Raw genomic sequence first — 19,561 nt, 5'->3', positions numbered from 1 at the left:
TTCTCTAACCTCACCTTCCCCCTGCGGTTTCCCATACTTTCTGTCAGCTCTCCTCCCTTCCCTCTTTCTCCAGCATCCACACAGTTTATTGTGATTTATTTTTTATTTTTTAAATGTCAGCGTCTCTGTATTACTGTCTGGTTCAGCACACTATTATGTCTGGATCCAATCTACGTTTATGAGTCCTTATGCAGAGATACAAGACATTTGATGGTAATTTTGTGTGTGTGTGTGTGTGTGTGCGTGTGTGTGTGTGTGTGTGTGTGTGTGCGTGTGCGTGTGCGTGTGCGTGGGTGTGTGTGTGTGTGTGTGTGTGTGTGTGTGTGTGTGTGTGTGTGTGTGTGTGTGTGTGTGTGTGTGTGTTTATGAACTGCACAGTTGCAGGTCTGAGCTCTGCTACCACTAAGGCTAGCGGAGCCACATGTAGGCATACGCTGGCTACATAAATGTCAATTCACGTACCATCAAACTAATGATATTGTCATCAGAGAGGAGTCTCATGACTGTACTTCTTTTTTCTACCACAACTCTGAAAATAGCTGCTGCCTCTGCTGCTGCTCAGATGTCTTCACTGTTTTTCAGCTCCTCTGTTCTGTACATAAAACCCAAAGCCCGCCCGCGTATGCAAATACCCCTCTGTGTTGTGTTTTCTATGGTTTCCCCCTATCTCGAGTTCTGATTTCCTATAAAAGGCTCACTATAAGTAAATTGACAATTTCAATGTAGCAAGAACGATAACTGTTCATACACTTTCTAGATTACTTTCACACTCTGTAGGTGGGTTGAGCCATTCATACGGGTTTCTGTTTTCAGTTGTATTAGACGCCGCAGTGGAAGGAGAGCTCTTTCACCTGTTGCACGCCACTAAAGAGCTGCTGGCATGATTGGGTTTCATACAACTATGATTGATCGTTAAACTGGACTCGCTGTGTTGTTGGGAAAACCCAACTGGGACCAGTCAGGGAACAGTTTTCTTTTACCAGTAAATGGCACCGAGCAGATGAGCTGTTCGGTGAAGACGTTGTCGCTCCCTAACAGATTTCTTTTGTTTCTGACTTTGTAGTCATTTTATTGGACGTTTCCGACGATCCAAAAAAAAAAAAAAAAAAAGTCATGTTTTATATCAAAACCAACCTGGGATTATGTGACAAGGGAATCATCATCTGTGTTAAATAATACAGTAACTGATCAAACACACTATTTGGATAAATGAGTTCAGTTTCACCATCAACATCAAGGCCTGGTTCTGCAGAATCACATAACAGGATGTGTTTGGCAGCCTAAAGTGGGCTGAATGAAATTCAGAAACAGATGAGAAGTAACACCAGAAACATTCGTTGTCGGTTCGTTTGCAGGTCTTGAATGTTTTGAGATTTTTTTAATTTTTTTTTTTTAGCCTGCTTCGTGTCATCAGACGAGTTCTGATTAAGTGATGTCAAGTCTGACACGATACAGGCTGCTACAGTTGGCTGCTTATGCAATGAGGTCATCATATGAAAACTACATTTTGTATTTTCTCAAGTAATCTTTGATATTTAACTTTAGCAGTGAGAACGAAGCAAAGCGGGGACAACTGTACGAGGCTAAATGTTTGTGACAACCATAAAGAGATAATAGTTTAAAGGAATAGAGAACACATAAATTCATATAGATGTTTATGAAAATGTTTGACTTGCAAGAATGCAAACATTAAAAATAATCAGACATTCCAGGAGCCGTGTCAAGTTGTCGGTTTGCAATTAGTATCCTTTTTGCAGTGGACAGGCTGATCTCAGTTTGAAGAGTAAGAAAAAATAAAGAGTGAAGCTTATAGAGACCTACTGTCAATCGTGATCAATTCAGAAATTAAGAATTTCCCTGTGCTTTAAATCAAAAGCAAAATCAGTAACGTCTAAGAGGTATTGTTTTATTTTGTCTGACTGAGTATGCAAACTTAATAAGGCATTCAGTAAAAATGTTTTACGTCAGAAAGACAGGAAAGGAGATCTTGTAAGTATTTAGTTTGACGTGTTTATGTTTGATACTCTGAATTGTTGCACTCTTGCGTTGAACAAATAAAGATGTTCTCAGGCTGTTCAACATCACTCGGTTATTGAAAGAGTCTAATTGCTACAATGAATTTTAATATGGTTTATTGTGATACACTGTCTTGATTTTTGTTCTAGGTGCAACAAATTTTCTCTCTGTTTTTTCCAGAAGCATTTCTAAAATGTCTTCTTATTTTTGGAAAGCCAATATTATGCATACATTTGTACTCTGGATGTACTGTCACATGCCTCAACATCAAGCAAACAGCTGTTTTATTTAAAAAACAGTGAGGCATAAAAGTAGTGAAATAATACCCACTGATTCTACTTAAAAAAAAAAAAAATATATATATATATATATATATATATATATATATATATATATATATATATATATATATAGATAGATAGATAGATAGATAGATAGATAGATAGATAGATAGATAGATAGATAGATAGATAGATAGATAGATAGATGTGTGTGTGCGTGTGTGTGTGTGTGTGTGTGTGTGTGTGCGTGTGTGTGTGTGTGTGTGTGTGTGTTGTTTCCAGCCTCTAGTGGTCAGAAGATGAATTATTTTTCAAGACAGAATTTGTATTTCCATGTGGTAATGTTTTCATTTCCACTCAGTCATGTAAAAACGTTGAGCTGTATTGTGACACAGCATAGCTCTGCTAGTTGTGGCCACAGCAAGCTTGTTTTCCGTCACCTGTGGTTGCTCAGATGCATGTCTGCACCAGTTGGAAATATTAATCAACATAGCTTCTTCACCAGATCTCCTGCACACACACACACACAGACAAAAAATACAAAAAAAAAAAAAAAAAAAAAAAAAAAACACAAACAGTGCTACTGTTTTGCCTTCTGATCTGCATTGGAAAGCATTGAATTCAAAGCGAAATCTATTGTGTCCATCTCCCTGCTTTATGGAACGCCGGTGTTTGCATCTGGATTTACACCAACAAAATTCAAGCATCTGCTTTGAATTTTAGAAAATGCAAGTTTTGGTAAAATAGGGGCTGGAGGCTTCAGTTAAAATTCTCTAGAAAAGCATCAGAGGCAACTGTGCTTGCTCGTTGTATTTTTAAAGCCCTGGAGAAGTTTTATCTGTTAGAGAAAGAGAAACTGTCTGTTGTTATATTCGTTATGCAAAAGAGATCAAAGAAAATCTGAATAGTTTGCAGCTAACAGCTGGTGTTACCTCCACTTGGCTGAACATTTCTCCAGCGACCCACTGTTTGCTATCACCTCCTTGTTTTTATGTATCAGAGGAACATTTGGCCCAATCCTCACTTTTAGCTGCGTTTGAGAGGCTTCTTGCTTGCACAGCCAGTTTCAAGTTACACCACAGCCGATCAATGAAACCAAAATCTGTTGACTCAACCCAGGACTACATTTCTTAGTGTTCAGACGGTCGTTGCTGAATTCACTGGCATGTTTTGGATTATTGCCATGTTGCACCAACCGGTTCTGCACCAACCTAATTATTTTTTTTTCTGATGGTTTCACATTTTCCTCAAGCATTCAGAGATACATGATGGTATTTGTGGCACTTCCTTGCTTTATGGTATTGAACGTACTGTAATGGCGTATTAAGTCAGACTCATCCATCCACAGAACATTATTGTAGAAATACTGGTCTTTATCTACATCTCTTGTGGCTAACTTCAGTCTTGCCTTTTTATGTTTTTCTTAGAGAGCATAAGGTTTTTCCCAGCACGCCTCAAGTTAAACTTATACTTGTGAAATCGCTTTTTGATTACGTGAAGAAAGTTTTGCGTTAACGGTAATAAGAACGAGGTGTAGGCCATGTGATGAATTTTTATATTTTATGGGAGCTTCTTTTAGCATTTTTGCTAAAGCTGAATTTAAGTTCTTCTGAGACTCAGAGAGTGAGACAGTCCTCTTTCTGGACACCTGCTCATACTTTAGTGTTTACTCTCATTTTTAACATTCTGTTGCACACCAGATTAAATGTCTGAGGCTTAAATGAGGGCAAACCTTAATCAAAATGTGTGGTTCTGTTATGTGCACGGATGTAATAGGCTTGTCGGTAATTTCAGCCACTTTAAGTGTGAATAAATGAGTTTCTTCGGTTCTTATTATGTATATGCGTTAGCTTAATTGCTCAATATTGTTGAAATTCATATTAAATATTCATATGTCCAGTTTTGTTTTGTTAGAAAAACACACGGGGTGTTATGGAGTTCACTAATTTTTTATGTATTTAATTGTAGCCAGGAAAATGAATGAATAGAAGTAAATGAGAGATCTAAATAGAAAGGTCGCCCCTCTGCAAAGTTATTCATTTGGAGACCATAAATATGACGCCCAATTGAATACTGTTTGTCTGCATTTAAAAATGTACATTTAGACCAACTGGTGACTGCTATAATATTACAACTAATGCAAACTCATTTGCTCTTTGGTGAAATTTGCAACAATAAAAATCTTGCTATCAAGAACAGACGCTTCATATTTGTGGATAATACTTTGCTGCCTCTCTGCTTTGTCGCAGCATAATTTAAATGCGATAAATCTCTATCTTGTTTCGAAGCAGCCATTTCCGTAGATTAATGGCGTTTAAGCCTTAGTTTTATCATAAGAGCGCACCTTTTTACTGTAAAGCAGCGAGCCCGTTCACAATGGATCTTATCTACGGCATTTGTTCCACCCACAACAAAGGGCCTCAGACAAGAAATAAAAGGGTGTTGCTGAAAGACGGATTGTTTATGTATCTATCTACATTTTTTGTCCTCCTACAATGACTAAGCCATGCAATCACTTGTACATATCTATTAATTCACACATTAGTTTATATACAGCCTCAGAAAACTAGAGGGGTTTCATTGGAGCTGAACTTAACGCCATGAGTTGTGCTGCAGACTCGCTGCATAATGAGCAACGTTTAATCTGAAATAGTTAATTCCCCTCCTCCCGTATCAGAAAGAATCAAAAGAAGAGGGAATTACCTCTTACTCATAGCACATTTTTCAAAACCTTGAAAGGTGTTCAATCGCTGTAAAACAGGCAGGTTAAAGGTCAAACATTAGGCCCTGGTTTATGCATGTAGTCACTCCAATACGACGCGTGTTGCATCAGACATTGTTTTGCCAGCACATTACATTAATCACGAGTAGTAACCTGTATTTTACATAGCCAGTCTTTTTTTTTTTTTTAATCACTGTTGTCTTTAATGGATTGCACATTAGCTTAGCTTTAGCCAAACATAACTTTGTATGAGCTGGCATTGCTTTCTTTGAGAAACATTTGCCTATTTCACCTAACAGTCATATATTAACACTACTGTAAAATACGGTCAAGTTGTTCGTCGTTGTGCATATTTGCATTTGTATTTTTTATATGATAATGTTTTTATTAATATATTGTGTGTGCACTGGAGACTGTACTTATTCAATTGCTTTTTCATCATGATAAAAAAGCAATTAGTTTCCTAATTGTAGTTTTCTTATAACTTGTCTAATATGTTAGTATTTCATTCACTTAACCGTAGCTTTGAGAGCCTTAATTCACTCAATATTACAGCTTTATGTCACGATACTTTTTTATATAATGTTGATTCACTAGAGAATATTTAATTCATCATAAACTTTTGTTCAGTATTGTGTATTGGCATAATCTTAATCTGTAAATAATTAGTTTGGGTCTTTTTGAAGCCTTAAAAAAGTACAAAGTTTGTCCAAAAGTTGTATTTTATCTCTATGAAAACCTTCCTAAACTGTTAGTCATGGCATATAAGGTCTGTTTCTATAACATCATTACTAAAGTGTTGTGAATGGAAAATCATATGATACTAGCAGACATTGATTAAAAAAATAAAGCCCTGATGGTTATCAAACCGACAAATGAAATTAAACCTGGAAAATTTGTGGTGAAAGTAGATGAATTTAAATAAAACCGTAACAAAAATAGACGTTATTAAACAAAATATCTTTGGTTAAAATTCTTTTTGTACAATTTATTTTTTGTATCTACATGATCCCATAACTTAGACTGTGACTTGTGATCACTGTCATAAATAAGTTTCAAAACAAAGCATCGCTCTTTCAGAGTTCAGTTCATCTCAAAAAAACTTCATAGCTGCTGCATTTAGATTTATAAAAAGTTGTGTGTGGAAGATAATGTTTCTGTGGGTAAAAAACTGAGACAGCCAGGTGACAAATATGAAAATTAAAACAGACTGATATATATATATATATATATATATATATATATATATATATATATATATATATATATATATATATATATATATATATATATATATATATATATATATATATATATATATATATAAAATTTTGTTGCCTTTGCACTACATGTCAGTTTCGCAGGAAAGCTAATTTTACAGCTTCTCTGTCATGTCTCTGACATGCATTTTTGGGTGCCGAGCATCAGCAGGCCCCGTCTGTGCCAGAGTGTTTGTAGCCACAGCTGTGTGTCATTTTGATTTGGAGTAACTCAGCTTTTTCCTCCCCTTTCCCTGGCAGTGAACCTGGGGACGCCCTGACCTCCCAGTTACCTCGTCTCACTGAAACCATTGGTGGTCAAAATGAGTTCAACGTGTAAAGCCCCGGCAATCAAGTGCATCTTCTGGGGCATCTTTTATTAACAGCAGCATTAAATATTCACCCACAGTCTCAGCCTCCTCCAAACCCCCGCCTCCCCGGCCGTTCTTTGCTTACACTCTAATTCTAAGGAAACAAAGCGGGTATTTGGTGTGCTGACGCCCCCACAGGAATCATTTCTTTGGGGTTTTTTTTTTTTTTAATCCCTCATAATAAATTGAGACTATTTCAGATTTTCATGTAAATGTCCCCTCTTTTCTAATATTTTGGGATTTTTTTTACACTGACTAGTTATGTTAAAGGTGAGACAGTATATGTCACACAAATATGTTTATTTAATCATAAGTTTTTTTTAAAAAAAATTATGTCATAATCTGAAAACACTGGATGATGGAAAATATTGCTGAAACTTCAATTATCTCTTTAAATTGAGTGAAAACAGCAAAAAAAAGCATTTTAATTCAATACTTTAAATTTTGGGGATTAACAACCCTCTTCGTTTTCACAATACATCCAGATTCTTGTGACAATAAAAACAATAAAACGGTGCAGAGAGTGTCCCTTTCTCACTCTTCGTAGGCGCAGCTCAGTCTCAGATGGTTGTTGCTGAAACCGCTGCTTCACCTCACAACTACGATCATATGGGTCCCACTTTCTGCCCAGAATTACTGTAGCAAGCTCACATTAAAGGGAAACTAATGTAAGAGTTCACCATTTACTCAGAACAAGAGGATAAAAGCACCTATTGGCTCCAAAACAAGATTTATTGCGAGTTGCGAGTTACAGAACCAGAAGTATCACCACTGAGCAGATCCCTTCTCACACGTCTCTTTGGTTTAGACACAAGTCCGGACACAGATGACAGCGCCAGACACAGCGGTCTCTCTGGGTCTTGATTTGAGTGTCTGGAGGTTCTGCACAGTGAATTCAGAGTGCAGACAGTCTTAAATGCACATCTTTTATAATAAATCAAAATAAAGTCTGGCAAGTCTTCAAAATGAACACCTTAACAAAGCGATCAATGCAAAACAGGCATTTTTTACACCCAGAGCTCCAAAGGTTTAGCAGGTTCTCAGCTTCTTTGTTGGACAAAAGCTCTCTGAGTTTAATGCACATTTGACCAGGATCGATCAGCCACTTAAAACATGTATTTTTAGGTGACAGACCAGGGGTGTGTTACCAAACCAATAAAGAAATAGAAGGAATGAACTTAGTTAATAATTGTGATATAGGAGAGTTTCACAGACGTACATGACAAAAACACAAAATCATATTTATTTTTTGTCTAGTTTCTAGTGCAAATATCTTATTACGCTTAAAATAAAACCAACTAACTTGAAAGAAACTTTTTAGCAAGATATAGAGGTTTGTTTTAAGTAAATAATTCCTTTACAATAATGGAAAAAGTACTAGTTGTATTCAAAGAAAAATGTTCTTATAACATGGGAAGAATGTGTTGTTATAAGTTAAATAATCTGCTGATGGAACTGACACTTTTTCACCAATGTTAAGAAATTATTTGTTTAAAATAAGCCTCTATATCTTACTAAAAGTTACCTGTAAGTTAGTTTTGGCTTATTTCAAGTTTGCTGAGATATTGGCACTAGAAACTAGACCAAAAATACTTGGTAAGATTTTGTGTTTCTTCTTCATTCTACAAGGTGTGTGTATGTTCAAGAAACATCAGATAAACATTCGCTTGTTTTTATCCAGGAGGATGTTTCCCTTCCTGAGCTTCAACATCAGCGTGCTGGATCCGTCTGCCCACTATAACGTCTACGTAGACGTGGTTCTGGCCGATCAGCACCACTGGAGGTACCAGGGAGGCAAATGGGTCCAGTGTGGGAAAGCAGAGGGAAACATGCCAGGTGTGTATAAAACCATAGCATAAAAGAAATCCACTAGATGAAATTTGCATTTTCAAATGTCAAAATGGACTAAAAATGCAAGATTATTAGGCAAAAATTACACATATAAAAACAAAAAGTAAAAGTTTTTCTAAATTTCTTACCAGCAGACATTATCGCATTATTAAGCTTCAGGATGATTTTACTCAGTAAATGAACTGAACACTTTTAGATTGGTTTCTCAGTCAAGTTAATTTGTTTACCACTTTCACTAGTCACACTTATGTTAGTGCAGCACAAATTTTCTGCATATCGTACTTTATGCTGAAACTGTTTCTCTTACGTAACCAGCAGTTTTCACTTTGGTATTGAAGTGTTGAAAGCAACATATTTCATTCTCCCAGTAGTAATAAAGTAACTTTTGTCCTGAAAGTGGTTCTTTTTCTTCCTCTCATCTTTTCAAAATTATTCATTTCAAGTAATGTCATGAATCTCAGAAGACGTCATAAGGCTCTTACTGCTTCACAAATAACTTCATGCAAAACAAAAACAAAAACAAAAAAAAGAAAAGAAAAACCTGCGCCAGTGCCTGCCAATAACACACTTACCCTCCCGCCCCTCTTCCAGCCACAACTGATGGAGAAAAAACTCAAAGTAATCTTCGTGAACCCAGATTTTCAGTTGTAGATTAGATAACATCAGGTGGAGTACAAAACCTCTTTTCAGTCTCTGGGTAGCTAAGAAGTTTTCATCTCAATGCGTGCAACATGGAGGATCTCGAGGAAGTGGTTTGTGTAGCAGCACATCCACAGGCAATAGAGGCAACCAGAATGTGCATCATGATGCACTGGTAGGCACTTTCTTGTGGACGCTCTGGTGTCGCTTCACGTCTGCCACTTCTCTGCATGTTCTGTTTGGTTTGATGGAAACCGACTTAAATTGCCAGCTGAAGCTACAGTTCACTGTCAGGACTTTTTAACTCTTTAGAAGCAGCAAGAAAAAAAAAGAAAGAAAAGGCTAGATGTACTATTTTAATGGGTGGTAACTTTACTTTTATGGTTTTTATAGATTTAATTATCAATGTCTGCGCAATAAAGTCACAACGTTTTCCACTTGAGCCTCTAGATCACAGGTGTTAAACTCCAGGCCCGGGGACCAAATCTGGGCCGCCGTAGCTTTTTATGTGGCCCTCTGGACTCCAAATTACATCAATAAGTCCTTCCAGTTTTTCACAAATCTGCAAAAAAATCACACAAAATCAACAAATTTCCAAATTTTTTCCTGATTTTACTGCAAATTTTCTCAAAATTGGTCAAAAACATTGAATCCGTAACTGATACGGCGAGTGATAAAGATTTAACATCATACTTTAGCGCAAATATTGTAAAAACAAATTTACAAATATTTCTTAATATTCACCACAAAATCTGTAATTTTGATTGCAAAAAAAAAAAAAAAACACTAAAACAATCACAAATCCTGGAGGAACAGCTATTTATTGATATTTTAACAGTTTTATTGGTTTTATCGATAGATTCTGGTAGAACCAGCCCTTTAAGAACATTCAGATTTTTGATTCGGCCCAAAATTAAAATGAGTTTGACACCACTACTCTAGCTGTTACTGTATCTTAAAAGCTGGACATCTTTTTAAACAATACAATTACTCCAAAAATTACATACTGTATAAAAATGACACGATGCCTGGAAAAAATGATCACAGCCCATTCTTGCACGTCATCCTGAAAGCACTATGCTCACAGTGACGCATGTCAGAGGCAGCATCATGCTGTGTGAAGGCTATTCTTCATCAGAGGCAGTAAAATGTGATCAGATCTGGTGGGAAAATGAGTTAAGATAAAGCATTCTTGATGACATGCTGAAGATGTAACTCAACTAGTCGCATCTCTCCACAGTTCAGTGAGAAGTCTATAAAACCAAGCCCCTCGCTGAGGTTCCTCTGGTCATTCATAAACCACAGAGTAAAAGCTGCCACTGTCGTGTGCCACCATGTGAATTGGTGTGTTCAGTGAAGCAAAGTCTCACTTTCTCTCTTCGCGCTGTATTTTGTACGTAAGAGAAAAAGAAATGAAAAATCCACTTTGGTCTCTCCCGATAGATCGCCTCCTTCCACCGTTTCGACGCCTTTTGAAGGATTTGAAAGCAGATGAAAAATGTTTCCGAACAAAGGTCATCTTGAGGCACTTTACAAAAAGATTTATTTCAGTTCAATCTACGTGCCAATTGATCCTACTTATTTCAAAGTAGCTTACAAAGTTTTTGAGGAAACCCAATAGATTGCATTGATTGCATTCACTCCTCCTGGACCAGCAAGTAGCGACGATCGCTTGTGTCGTGTTGTTGGTGTTACAGTAATCCCTACCAAGCATGTATCTGCTTCTTTGAACTTTCAAAAAATGGTTTTATATTAAATGTTAAAATTAGGATATGAACAAAACTATTGGTCCATGTGTTTAGATCCCCTCAGGTCGATTTGGCGCCCACGCAATTTCATTTCGAAAAGATCTTTTTGTAAAGAATTTTTTTTTCCCTTCCTCTTATACTCCTTGATCTCTTCTCCTGCCATTCAGCACTTCTTCCTGTTCTCACTTGAATTAAACACATACACATAAAAGCAAGTCGAACCCATGATTGATGATAGACAAACCACATTTGTCTAAATGAGAGATACTCTAAGGTGTTGTCGCACATTTGCCAGTTGTTGTGGAAAAGGTGAATGATGTTGTGCTAAAGTTGTGGAAACTGTGGTGACACGGCTTTTCTCAATTAGATTTAATAGTGCACTTCATGTGGTATGAACAAATTCAGGTTAGAAGGTCACTGTGGTGATGCTGTGAAAATTCACGGTGGTATAGATGATGTGAGAGCAGTGAAGTATCAAAAGAATAAGAAAGCACAGCATGCTTGATTACAGGATGTAGCACTTATAGTGGAAATGACTTAAATTGGCAATGACAAAAAAAAAAACTAAATAATATTGCTTTTTCAAATTTTTTTGCAAATAGAAATCAAATGTTCTGCATTTTTTAAACAGTACAAAATGGATGGATGGGTTATGTGACCTATTAATCTATTAATGTATCTATTAATCTATTCGAGTGCCTTGCAAAAATATTCGTAATAGTTCAAATTTGTCATATTTCTGTCTTGTTACAACCGCAGTGTATTTTATTGGGGTTTTATGTAACAGAGCAGCAAACTGACAGGTCAGATGAGGTCAGCATTAATCAGAGGAACCCAGAAGCCCTAATCTGAAATTGGAGAATCTCTTGATGAATCTCAGATTAGTCTTCAGATTGGAAAAATGCCAAAAAGAAACCCATTGTTCAACAAAAACCGTAAGAAGTCCAATTCAAAGTTTGTCTCAAGACATGTAAGGGCCCACATCAAAACATGAAAAATGTGGTTAGGTTGGATGAATCTAAAGTCCAAAATGCTATAGTTTGAAACAAATCATACCCACAGTAAAACACGGTAGAGGCGTAGTCATTCTGTGGGGATGCTTTTCCTTAGCAGAGACAGGGAAACTTGACTGGTTTTCATCGAGCTTCCCTGCTGCCTTGTCTACCACATGAAATCCCTATCAAATAAAATGAGGTCAAAATGTAAAAGATCAAGTGGTAAAAAGTACTTTTGTAAGTCACTGTCGACGCGCAACTACGAACCGTGCTCCTGTGGCTGATGACTTCCTTTGGTGACTCCAGGGAATCGGATGTACATGCACCCTGACTCTCCTAACTCCGGGGCTCATTGGATGAGACAAGAAGTGTCATTCAGCAAGCTCAAGCTCACCAACAACAAGGGCAGCACCAACAACGTGGCACAGGTATCCCTGCCTACTTCCTGACATGTTGTCAAAATCACTAAAAATCATTGTGTGGAAGTGCTCTAGCATCATTTGACTTTCTTTGTTCTATTAAGTTAATTTTGTGAATTTAATTGTGCTTTGCCCTCAGATGATTGTGCTCCAGTCGCTCCACAAGTACCAGCCACGTCTTCACATAGTGGAGGTGAAGGAAGACGGCTCAGAGGACCCCTTCCTGTCCTCTAAAGCTCAGACGTTTGTCTTTCCAGAGACGCAGTTCATCGCCGTCACCGCTTATCAGAACGCAGACGTAAGATTTTTTTTTTATTTATTTATTTTTTTAGCACATATTGTTCACTGGAAGAAATTACGTTATATTATTACGGAGCTGTTATAGTTCTTTTAAAACACTGAATGGATCTGATTTTTGCATGCATGCAGTGGTGTGGAAAAACTATTTGCACCCGTCCAGAATTTTTCTGTTTTTTTTTTTTGTTTTTTTTTCCTCACTTGCATGTTTCAAATAACAAAACTAATTTTAACAGCAGACAAGGGTAACCTGAGTAAACACAAAAATCAATTTTTAAATGATGATTTCATGCCTAATGGGGAAAAAAGCATCCAAATCAACATGGCCAAATGTGAAAAAGTTAGTGAGTCCTAAACTTCGTAACCAGTTGTGCCGTCTTTTGCGACACAACTGCCATTAAGCATTTGTGATGCCTGGTGAAGAGTATTTTACACAGCTGTGGAGGAATTTTGGCCCTATCTTCTTGCAGAATTGAGCTGCATTAGAGCGCATTAATGGCCTGATTAAGGTCATAATTTAAGTCCATTAGCCATTTGGAGTCCATTAAGTCCATTAACTTTTCCAAAGTGGACTCCTCAGTGCGTTTTCATCACTCCTGCTGCATAACTCAGGTGCGCTACGACTGAATGTCACGTACTGACAAACTGGCATTCCCCATTCTGATTTTCTGCTCAAGAGAAAAGTACACAGTTCCATTATGGAAAACAGCAAAGTAATCCCGGACCATGAAATTTTCACCGCCATGTTTCGCTGTCGGTAAATTGCACTTTGTTAGTTCTTCACCAGATGTAACAGGAAGCACCACTTAATTAATATTTTCCAAAGAGTCTTTGCCGTCATCAAAACTTGCCATTTGTTGTGAGAACAAAAAGGTTTCGCATGCATAAACTTTGATCTTGGAGCTCTCCAGTGGATACCATTTTTTCCCCTGACTTTTATAAACGCGGGCTTCAGGTGAGGCAAGTGAGTTTGGGTTTCTTTTATGGCTTCATGGAGGAATGCTCCTTCAGTAATTTGAGTAACTCCTGACAATGTTCTGTCATTGTTCCAGATATTTTCCATTTGTGGATAATGGTGCTCCCAAGCACTTTGTGAGAGCTTTCAAGACTGATAAAAGTCAATGACTTTGTGGCTGATCTGTTTTAAACTTCTTTAGATTAGGGGACGATGTGCTGCTTTACAGATCTTACAGCCTACTTCATATTTTCACAGAGGATCTATCTCGGTGATTTCTTATATTAGATCGCTTTTTTCCCTTGATGAATGAAATCATCCTTTAGGGATTGTATCATGTGTCTGCTTTGCTTATCTTTGCTGGCTACGAATTTGCTTCATGACAGAAGAAAGTCAGCAATGGGACAAATACCTTTTTCACTTCACTGTACATGTGACTGTGCAATCGGTGCAACGCCAGTTCAACTGAGAGTCGCCGACTACTCAATGTTTCACTGACAGCTGCATCATCTAAAACGTTGTCAACGCTTAACACAGACATACTGGCATCGATTCTGTAGGTGTGATCACCCACTTTGTGGTTCTAAATATCAACTCTTTCCAGCATGTTGACCTCATTAATTATTAGTCAGTGACCTCCTCTCTAACTGCTCTCTTGTTTCTTCATGGTAGTTGCTCACTCCTTCTCTTTTTCCTGTGCCTACATTCTCTCGCTGCCCTCCTCCTGTTCCCTACACAGATCACTCAGCTGAAAATAGACCATAACCCCTTCGCAAAAGGTTTCCGCGACAATTACGACACGTAAGTAATTTGGAAAATACTTGTGTTTGTAAAGAGAAAGCAGCAGCAGCAGCAGCAGCAAATCATTTCCTTTTTCGCTCCGGTTTGAGAACATTGTGTGAACTCTGCCTAAATAATTCAACTGGATCAGTGCTGTCACTGAAATGCCCTGAGTGCTCATGTCGCCTTTTTAATATTAGAATAGATGCAATTACTGCGCTGCTGCTGAGCATGCTGCAGTGAAAGGGTGTAAGGGGCTGAGAGATGTTTGATAGTTGTTTGAGGTTTGGGCAGGAAATAACACCTTCTTCTTTTTCCTCTTCTTCTCACACTCTCTTCTCTTCCCCTCCTCCTCCCTGCTGCCTAGGCTCTACGCTCCTCCCGACTCTGATCGCCTCACCCCTTCTCCTACAGAGGGCCAGCAGTTGTTACCGGGGACCTGCTACCCACAGAGCTACCTTTCTGAACAATATATTAGCCCCCTGTCGCAGACCCGCTTCTACGGCCGCGATCACATCGGCATGGGCCAGCAGCACAAAGACCCGTCCTCTAGTCCTGGACCGCACAGTCGCTGGTACCTGCCCCCGCAGCAGAACATACCACCAAACCGGCTTGACTTCGCATCCTCCTATGAGGGGGACTTTTCTGGAAACGGCTTCTACAAGCCGTTCCCCCTGCAGACGTCCGCTCACCATGCCCTCAGCTACTACCCAGAGCATCCTTTTGCGTCGAGCAGCGTGTCGGTATCAGCGGCCGGGTCAGCGGGATGGAGCGCCAGCAGGCACACCCCACAGTATCCCAGCAAACCCGCCCCCAGTCTGAGCTGGTTCAGGCCCATTTCGTCCTCCTCTTCCTCCTCGTCGTCTTCCACGCCCCCCGGGAACCCCAGGCTGCACCCGTCCTCGCTCCTGGAGTCCCTGCAGCCGCCCTTGTTGCACGAAAAGCCGAAAGACCCCACCGGGGTGGCAGCCGAGGACCCCTGGCTCGAGCCGCCCTCCGTCAAATCAGCAGACTCGGCCGACTCGGGCATGTTCGAGGGAAACAAGAAGAGGAGAGTGTCGCCCTACACGTCCAGCACTGAAAACTCCCCGCCTCCGCGTGCTGGGGAGGTCTGTGAAAAAGACAGCAACAGCGATCCAGACTACTACGGCTATTACACCCACTGAGGGCCTCCCGTTTCATCACAGACGTTTCCTAACGCCCTCTCACAGCGCCCCTGAGTCTGTCCGGTCTGCAAGGTCTTCATGATGGATTGAAACAAAACAGAACCACAAAACGTAAGCCCTCACAGTGAAAAACATCCACAGCGTAAAGTTTCATCTCACAAGAGTCAAAATGATCACAGGAGGAACTGTTTAAAGGACAGCGACAAAGTAAACAGAAGTGGATGTGACTGGGTCTCTGGCCTACAGTCACATAAACACCAAACAGACATACAGAGGTGTGACTGAAAGTCTTTGAAACATCTGGAGATTTAAGAGAGGGGGGGAAGCCCAAACATCTGCATATCTGCTTGCTGACAGATGCCTGCAGGAATTGTCTGTTCTTTCTGCATCAAACCCGCTCCGGCTGCGGTGCCATGTCTCGTCTGTGTCTTCCTTCGCACCCTCAGCCGTTTACACATTTCTTCGTGATGTGCTCACGTTCATTTCTCCCAGTGATTCTACGCCGAAACTGGTTAGCAGAAATAAAAAAAAAAGAAGAAAAAAAAAAAAACAGAAAAACTCATGTCCTCTCTCACCTTTAGCTCATGATAAACGATGCAGCTCCCACTTGTGGCAGTGGAGGAGAAGTGCAGGCAGTCGGTGGAAAAGGTCAAAGTCAGAGCAGGGTTTAGTACAGCTTAGAAGATACGTGTTAATAGTGTGGCAGTGACGGCAAAAGCACAATGAAATAGACACATTATATGGAGGTTGCGCAGCATCTGGCAGTGATCATTCATGCATAATGTTTAATCATACACACAAAGTTGAAAACAAAGGCAGTTTCAGGTCCTTTCATGTGTTCAAACACCTAGAAGTTTTCCAAATTTTCTCTCATTATTACCTCAAACCTGTTTTTTAATGCCATTCTGTGATAGAGCAATGCAAATTAGTGAATAATTATGAAGCTCAACAACTTTTTAATACTTTTTCTTTTTTTTTTACAAATAATCAAAAAAAAAAGTGACATTTGAATTCAACCTCCCACTCAAAGTGTGCATGGAGAGACTGAAATTTCTGACCGTTCTTCTGTGCAAAAACACCTTAACTTTAAATTTTCAACAATTGCTAATCAGATTTAATTCTTGGCCATTCTTACAAATTTATTTGTTTTGATCTAGAGTTCAATCTCATGTAAGAAGATGATCCACAGTTCCAGGCTCAAGTCTCTGTAGTCTCTGTCGAGTTTTCCTCCAGGTTTAATCCATGTTCCCAACAACTCTTACCGGTTTTAGTGTCTCTGAAAAAAAAGCATCTCCTCTGTAAGTTGCCACCTTTGCTTTATGGTGGGGATGGTGTGATCAGGATTTTGGTTTTCTGCCTCACCGTTTTGTATGTAGGTGAAAAAATAGGATTTCATTGAACCTGATCACCTTCACCTCCTCTCTTGCCTCTATTTTAACAATTGATTTCTTAACACATAAATCCCAGATTTGCTGACTGTAACGTCACTGGACATCCCCCATATGCGTCTCTGCAGCTCCGTCAGAGTAACCAAGGGTCTCCTTCATGGTTTTCTGATTAATTGTCTCGTTGCCCAGTCTGTCGATTTAGGTAGGCTTCGTTGTCTTGGTAAGTTTGTAGTTGTGCGATACTCTTTCCATTTTCAGATGATGGAGACATCACTACTCTTTAAGTTTGGAATATCTGCTATAAACTTCAATCACTCACCCTTTTTTTTCCACTTAACTTTTAGCAGCAGCTGCAGGGTAACGATAGAGTTAGATAGATTGTACTTTATGGAAAACGCTTCAAACAAGACTAGCTGAGGCACGCGGGTGTAGAGTGCGAAGATTCTGACCTTGCAATAATTAGTCGATGTTAAATCACTCCCGTCAACAAACCCACAATCAGTATGAGCATCAATAACTGCCGAACAGCGTTATTGATGCTGTTCGGCATCAATAAGAGAAGAGAAGAGAAGCACGCAGGCTTTTAAAACACAGACAAAATGGCAGTCATACTGTAGATCAGTTGATAGCAGGTCGTGAGGACGCCCACATGCACCTGTAGTTAAACTGTCAGCCTCAGACCACAATAAACAGGAAGCACAAAGTGACCAGACCGACACTCTGAATTTCCCCCCTGGTCTCAGGACCCATCATGTGGTGACGCTGGTTGACAGAGGCCCGGCTCCTGGCCTGGTGACAGAAATAAAGAGTGAGGCCACAGTCGGAGCTGATCAGAGGTCTGCTTCTCACTCCTCACCAGGTGTGCTAAACGCCTCAGACAACACCGGAGGCGACAAGCGAGCGCCCGGTGTTATCTATCAGGGAAATTTCAATGTTGACCGTCCAAGCTCAAATTGATTACACATGTGTGAAATGCATGGAGATGGTGTTAACTGATGGAGCCATTACTGCTGCGACGAGCAGAAATTCAACAACTGCCACATGCGGTTAAAGCCAAGTAGGAATGCTCGTTTTTTTAAAAAAAAGCATGTTTACATTTTAACCTCTTTGTAAATTTAATGAGTCTGTAAACTGTAAATTTGCAGGGAAAAGAAAGGGGAATATTTAAAAGCATTTCTAAAACAGCTTCAATGAAACAAAAGGTTGTTGCATCCACCTATATCCATTTCTATTCATGTTTATAACCGCTCATCCTTGCAGAGCTGCAGGGAGGACTGGTTCCTATCTACAGGGGTCCTGGACACCCAGGGTAGGTTATCAGCATACAGACACACACATGTTCACACCTAAGAACAATTTAGAGAGGCCGACTAACCTACGTCATGTTTTTGAACTGTGGGAGGATGCTGGAGTACCCAGAGAGAACCCACAAATACACAAGGAGAACAGGCAAACTCCACACAGAGAGACCCAAGGCTGAGATTTGAACTCAGGACCTTCTTGCTGCAGAGCAACGCTGCTACCAGTCCCCCACTGTGCAGCCACAACTTATAGCTATATAGGCTAAACAATTATAACAAGTAGCTAAAAATACATTTTACTGGTTTCATAAGATTCAAACTTTAAAATTTTATAGTAATGCATACATCTGGGTGCTGAAACTATGCACTTGATTAGCCTATTTTTACTAAATGACACCGTGTAGCTACTTGTAGTAGCTAATAGCTACAATTTACTGGTGGCATGGCATTAGCTTAAGCTAATCGGTAGCTTTTTGTTATTTATTTAATGCCAAAAATTAAATAAACAGGTTATGAAATGTGTATGAAATGGTCTGAATGGTAACAGATGTAACAATTCATTAGATAGTAACAAGGTGCTGAAAACACATTAGAGAGAAAATCTCATTGTGTTTCTCGTGTTATGTTTCTACAAGACAATGTTTCTTATTTAATATATTCATATTTGTCAAATAATTATTCTCGCGGTACATCGATGAAGGTTTTCCCATGTCCTGTAAGGGCATTTGAATGAAGATGAAATTAATTTAGGGCGAGGATGCACATGCAGAAACAAAGAGAGAAAGTGTCACAGAAATACCGGCCTGCAAATATATCAGTTGCTTTTTTTTTTTTTTTTTTTCTGTGGTCTCCATGGTAAACAAATGACCTCTCACCTACATGGCGGCAAAATCTCACATCAAACAGCTGCATGAAAATGCTGTCAGATACCTCAGGAAGGGCCCCTGCTGAACATCTCAGACCTTATGAGAAACTTCAGTGACTCGACTCCTTCAGTTTTTTTTTGTTTGTTTTTTTTTTTTTTTCCTATGGCACGTTTCCCTCCAGTTGAAAATAGGACTGCATTTCTGGAGATTTTGCTGTACAATTTAAAAAAATAAAAAAATTAAGCAGAGCGTGAATGAAGGAGACCGCACAGCTCAAGCCACAAATGTTCATTTCTGTGTGTGAAAGGTTTGTGCCGTTTAGGAAGCAGTAATTGTTCTTTTACTCATGAGATGCTTATAAATTGCAGCAAGCAAATGAATAATGGACATTTGTCAAGGAGGAGAAAAAGAAACTTATTTATTGAACATGGCATATGTGTATATTTGTTTTGTTTTTTGTTTTTTTGTTTTGTTTTTTAAATGAAATTAAAGCTTTCACCTCTCAAA

General features: G+C 39.1%; 1 protein-coding gene across 1 annotated transcript in view; it reads left to right on the top strand.

Annotated features, from left to right (window-relative positions):
- tbx21 (T-box transcription factor 21) overlaps window positions 1–19,561 on the top strand; it is a 28,075-nt gene extending 8,514 nt beyond the window's left edge. Inside the window, exons 2-6 of the mRNA XM_014983917.2 lie at window positions 8,331–8,485; window positions 12,189–12,310; window positions 12,441–12,599; window positions 14,293–14,354; window positions 14,701–19,561. Coding sequence (XP_014839403.2) covers window positions 8,331–8,485; window positions 12,189–12,310; window positions 12,441–12,599; window positions 14,293–14,354; window positions 14,701–15,499 — 1,297 coding nt within the window. The 3' untranslated portion in view covers window positions 15,500–19,561. The remainder of the gene's footprint in view (window positions 1–8,330; window positions 8,486–12,188; window positions 12,311–12,440; window positions 12,600–14,292; window positions 14,355–14,700) is intronic.

The sequence above is a fragment of the Poecilia mexicana genome, unplaced genomic scaffold, assembly GCF_051168715.1.
Source record: "Poecilia mexicana isolate PSO_F unplaced genomic scaffold, ASM5116871v1 scaffold_19, whole genome shotgun sequence".
In the NCBI taxonomy this organism is placed as follows: Eukaryota; Metazoa; Chordata; class Actinopteri; order Cyprinodontiformes; family Poeciliidae; genus Poecilia; species Poecilia mexicana.
This window is presented reverse-complemented; position numbering and strand designations above follow the sequence as displayed.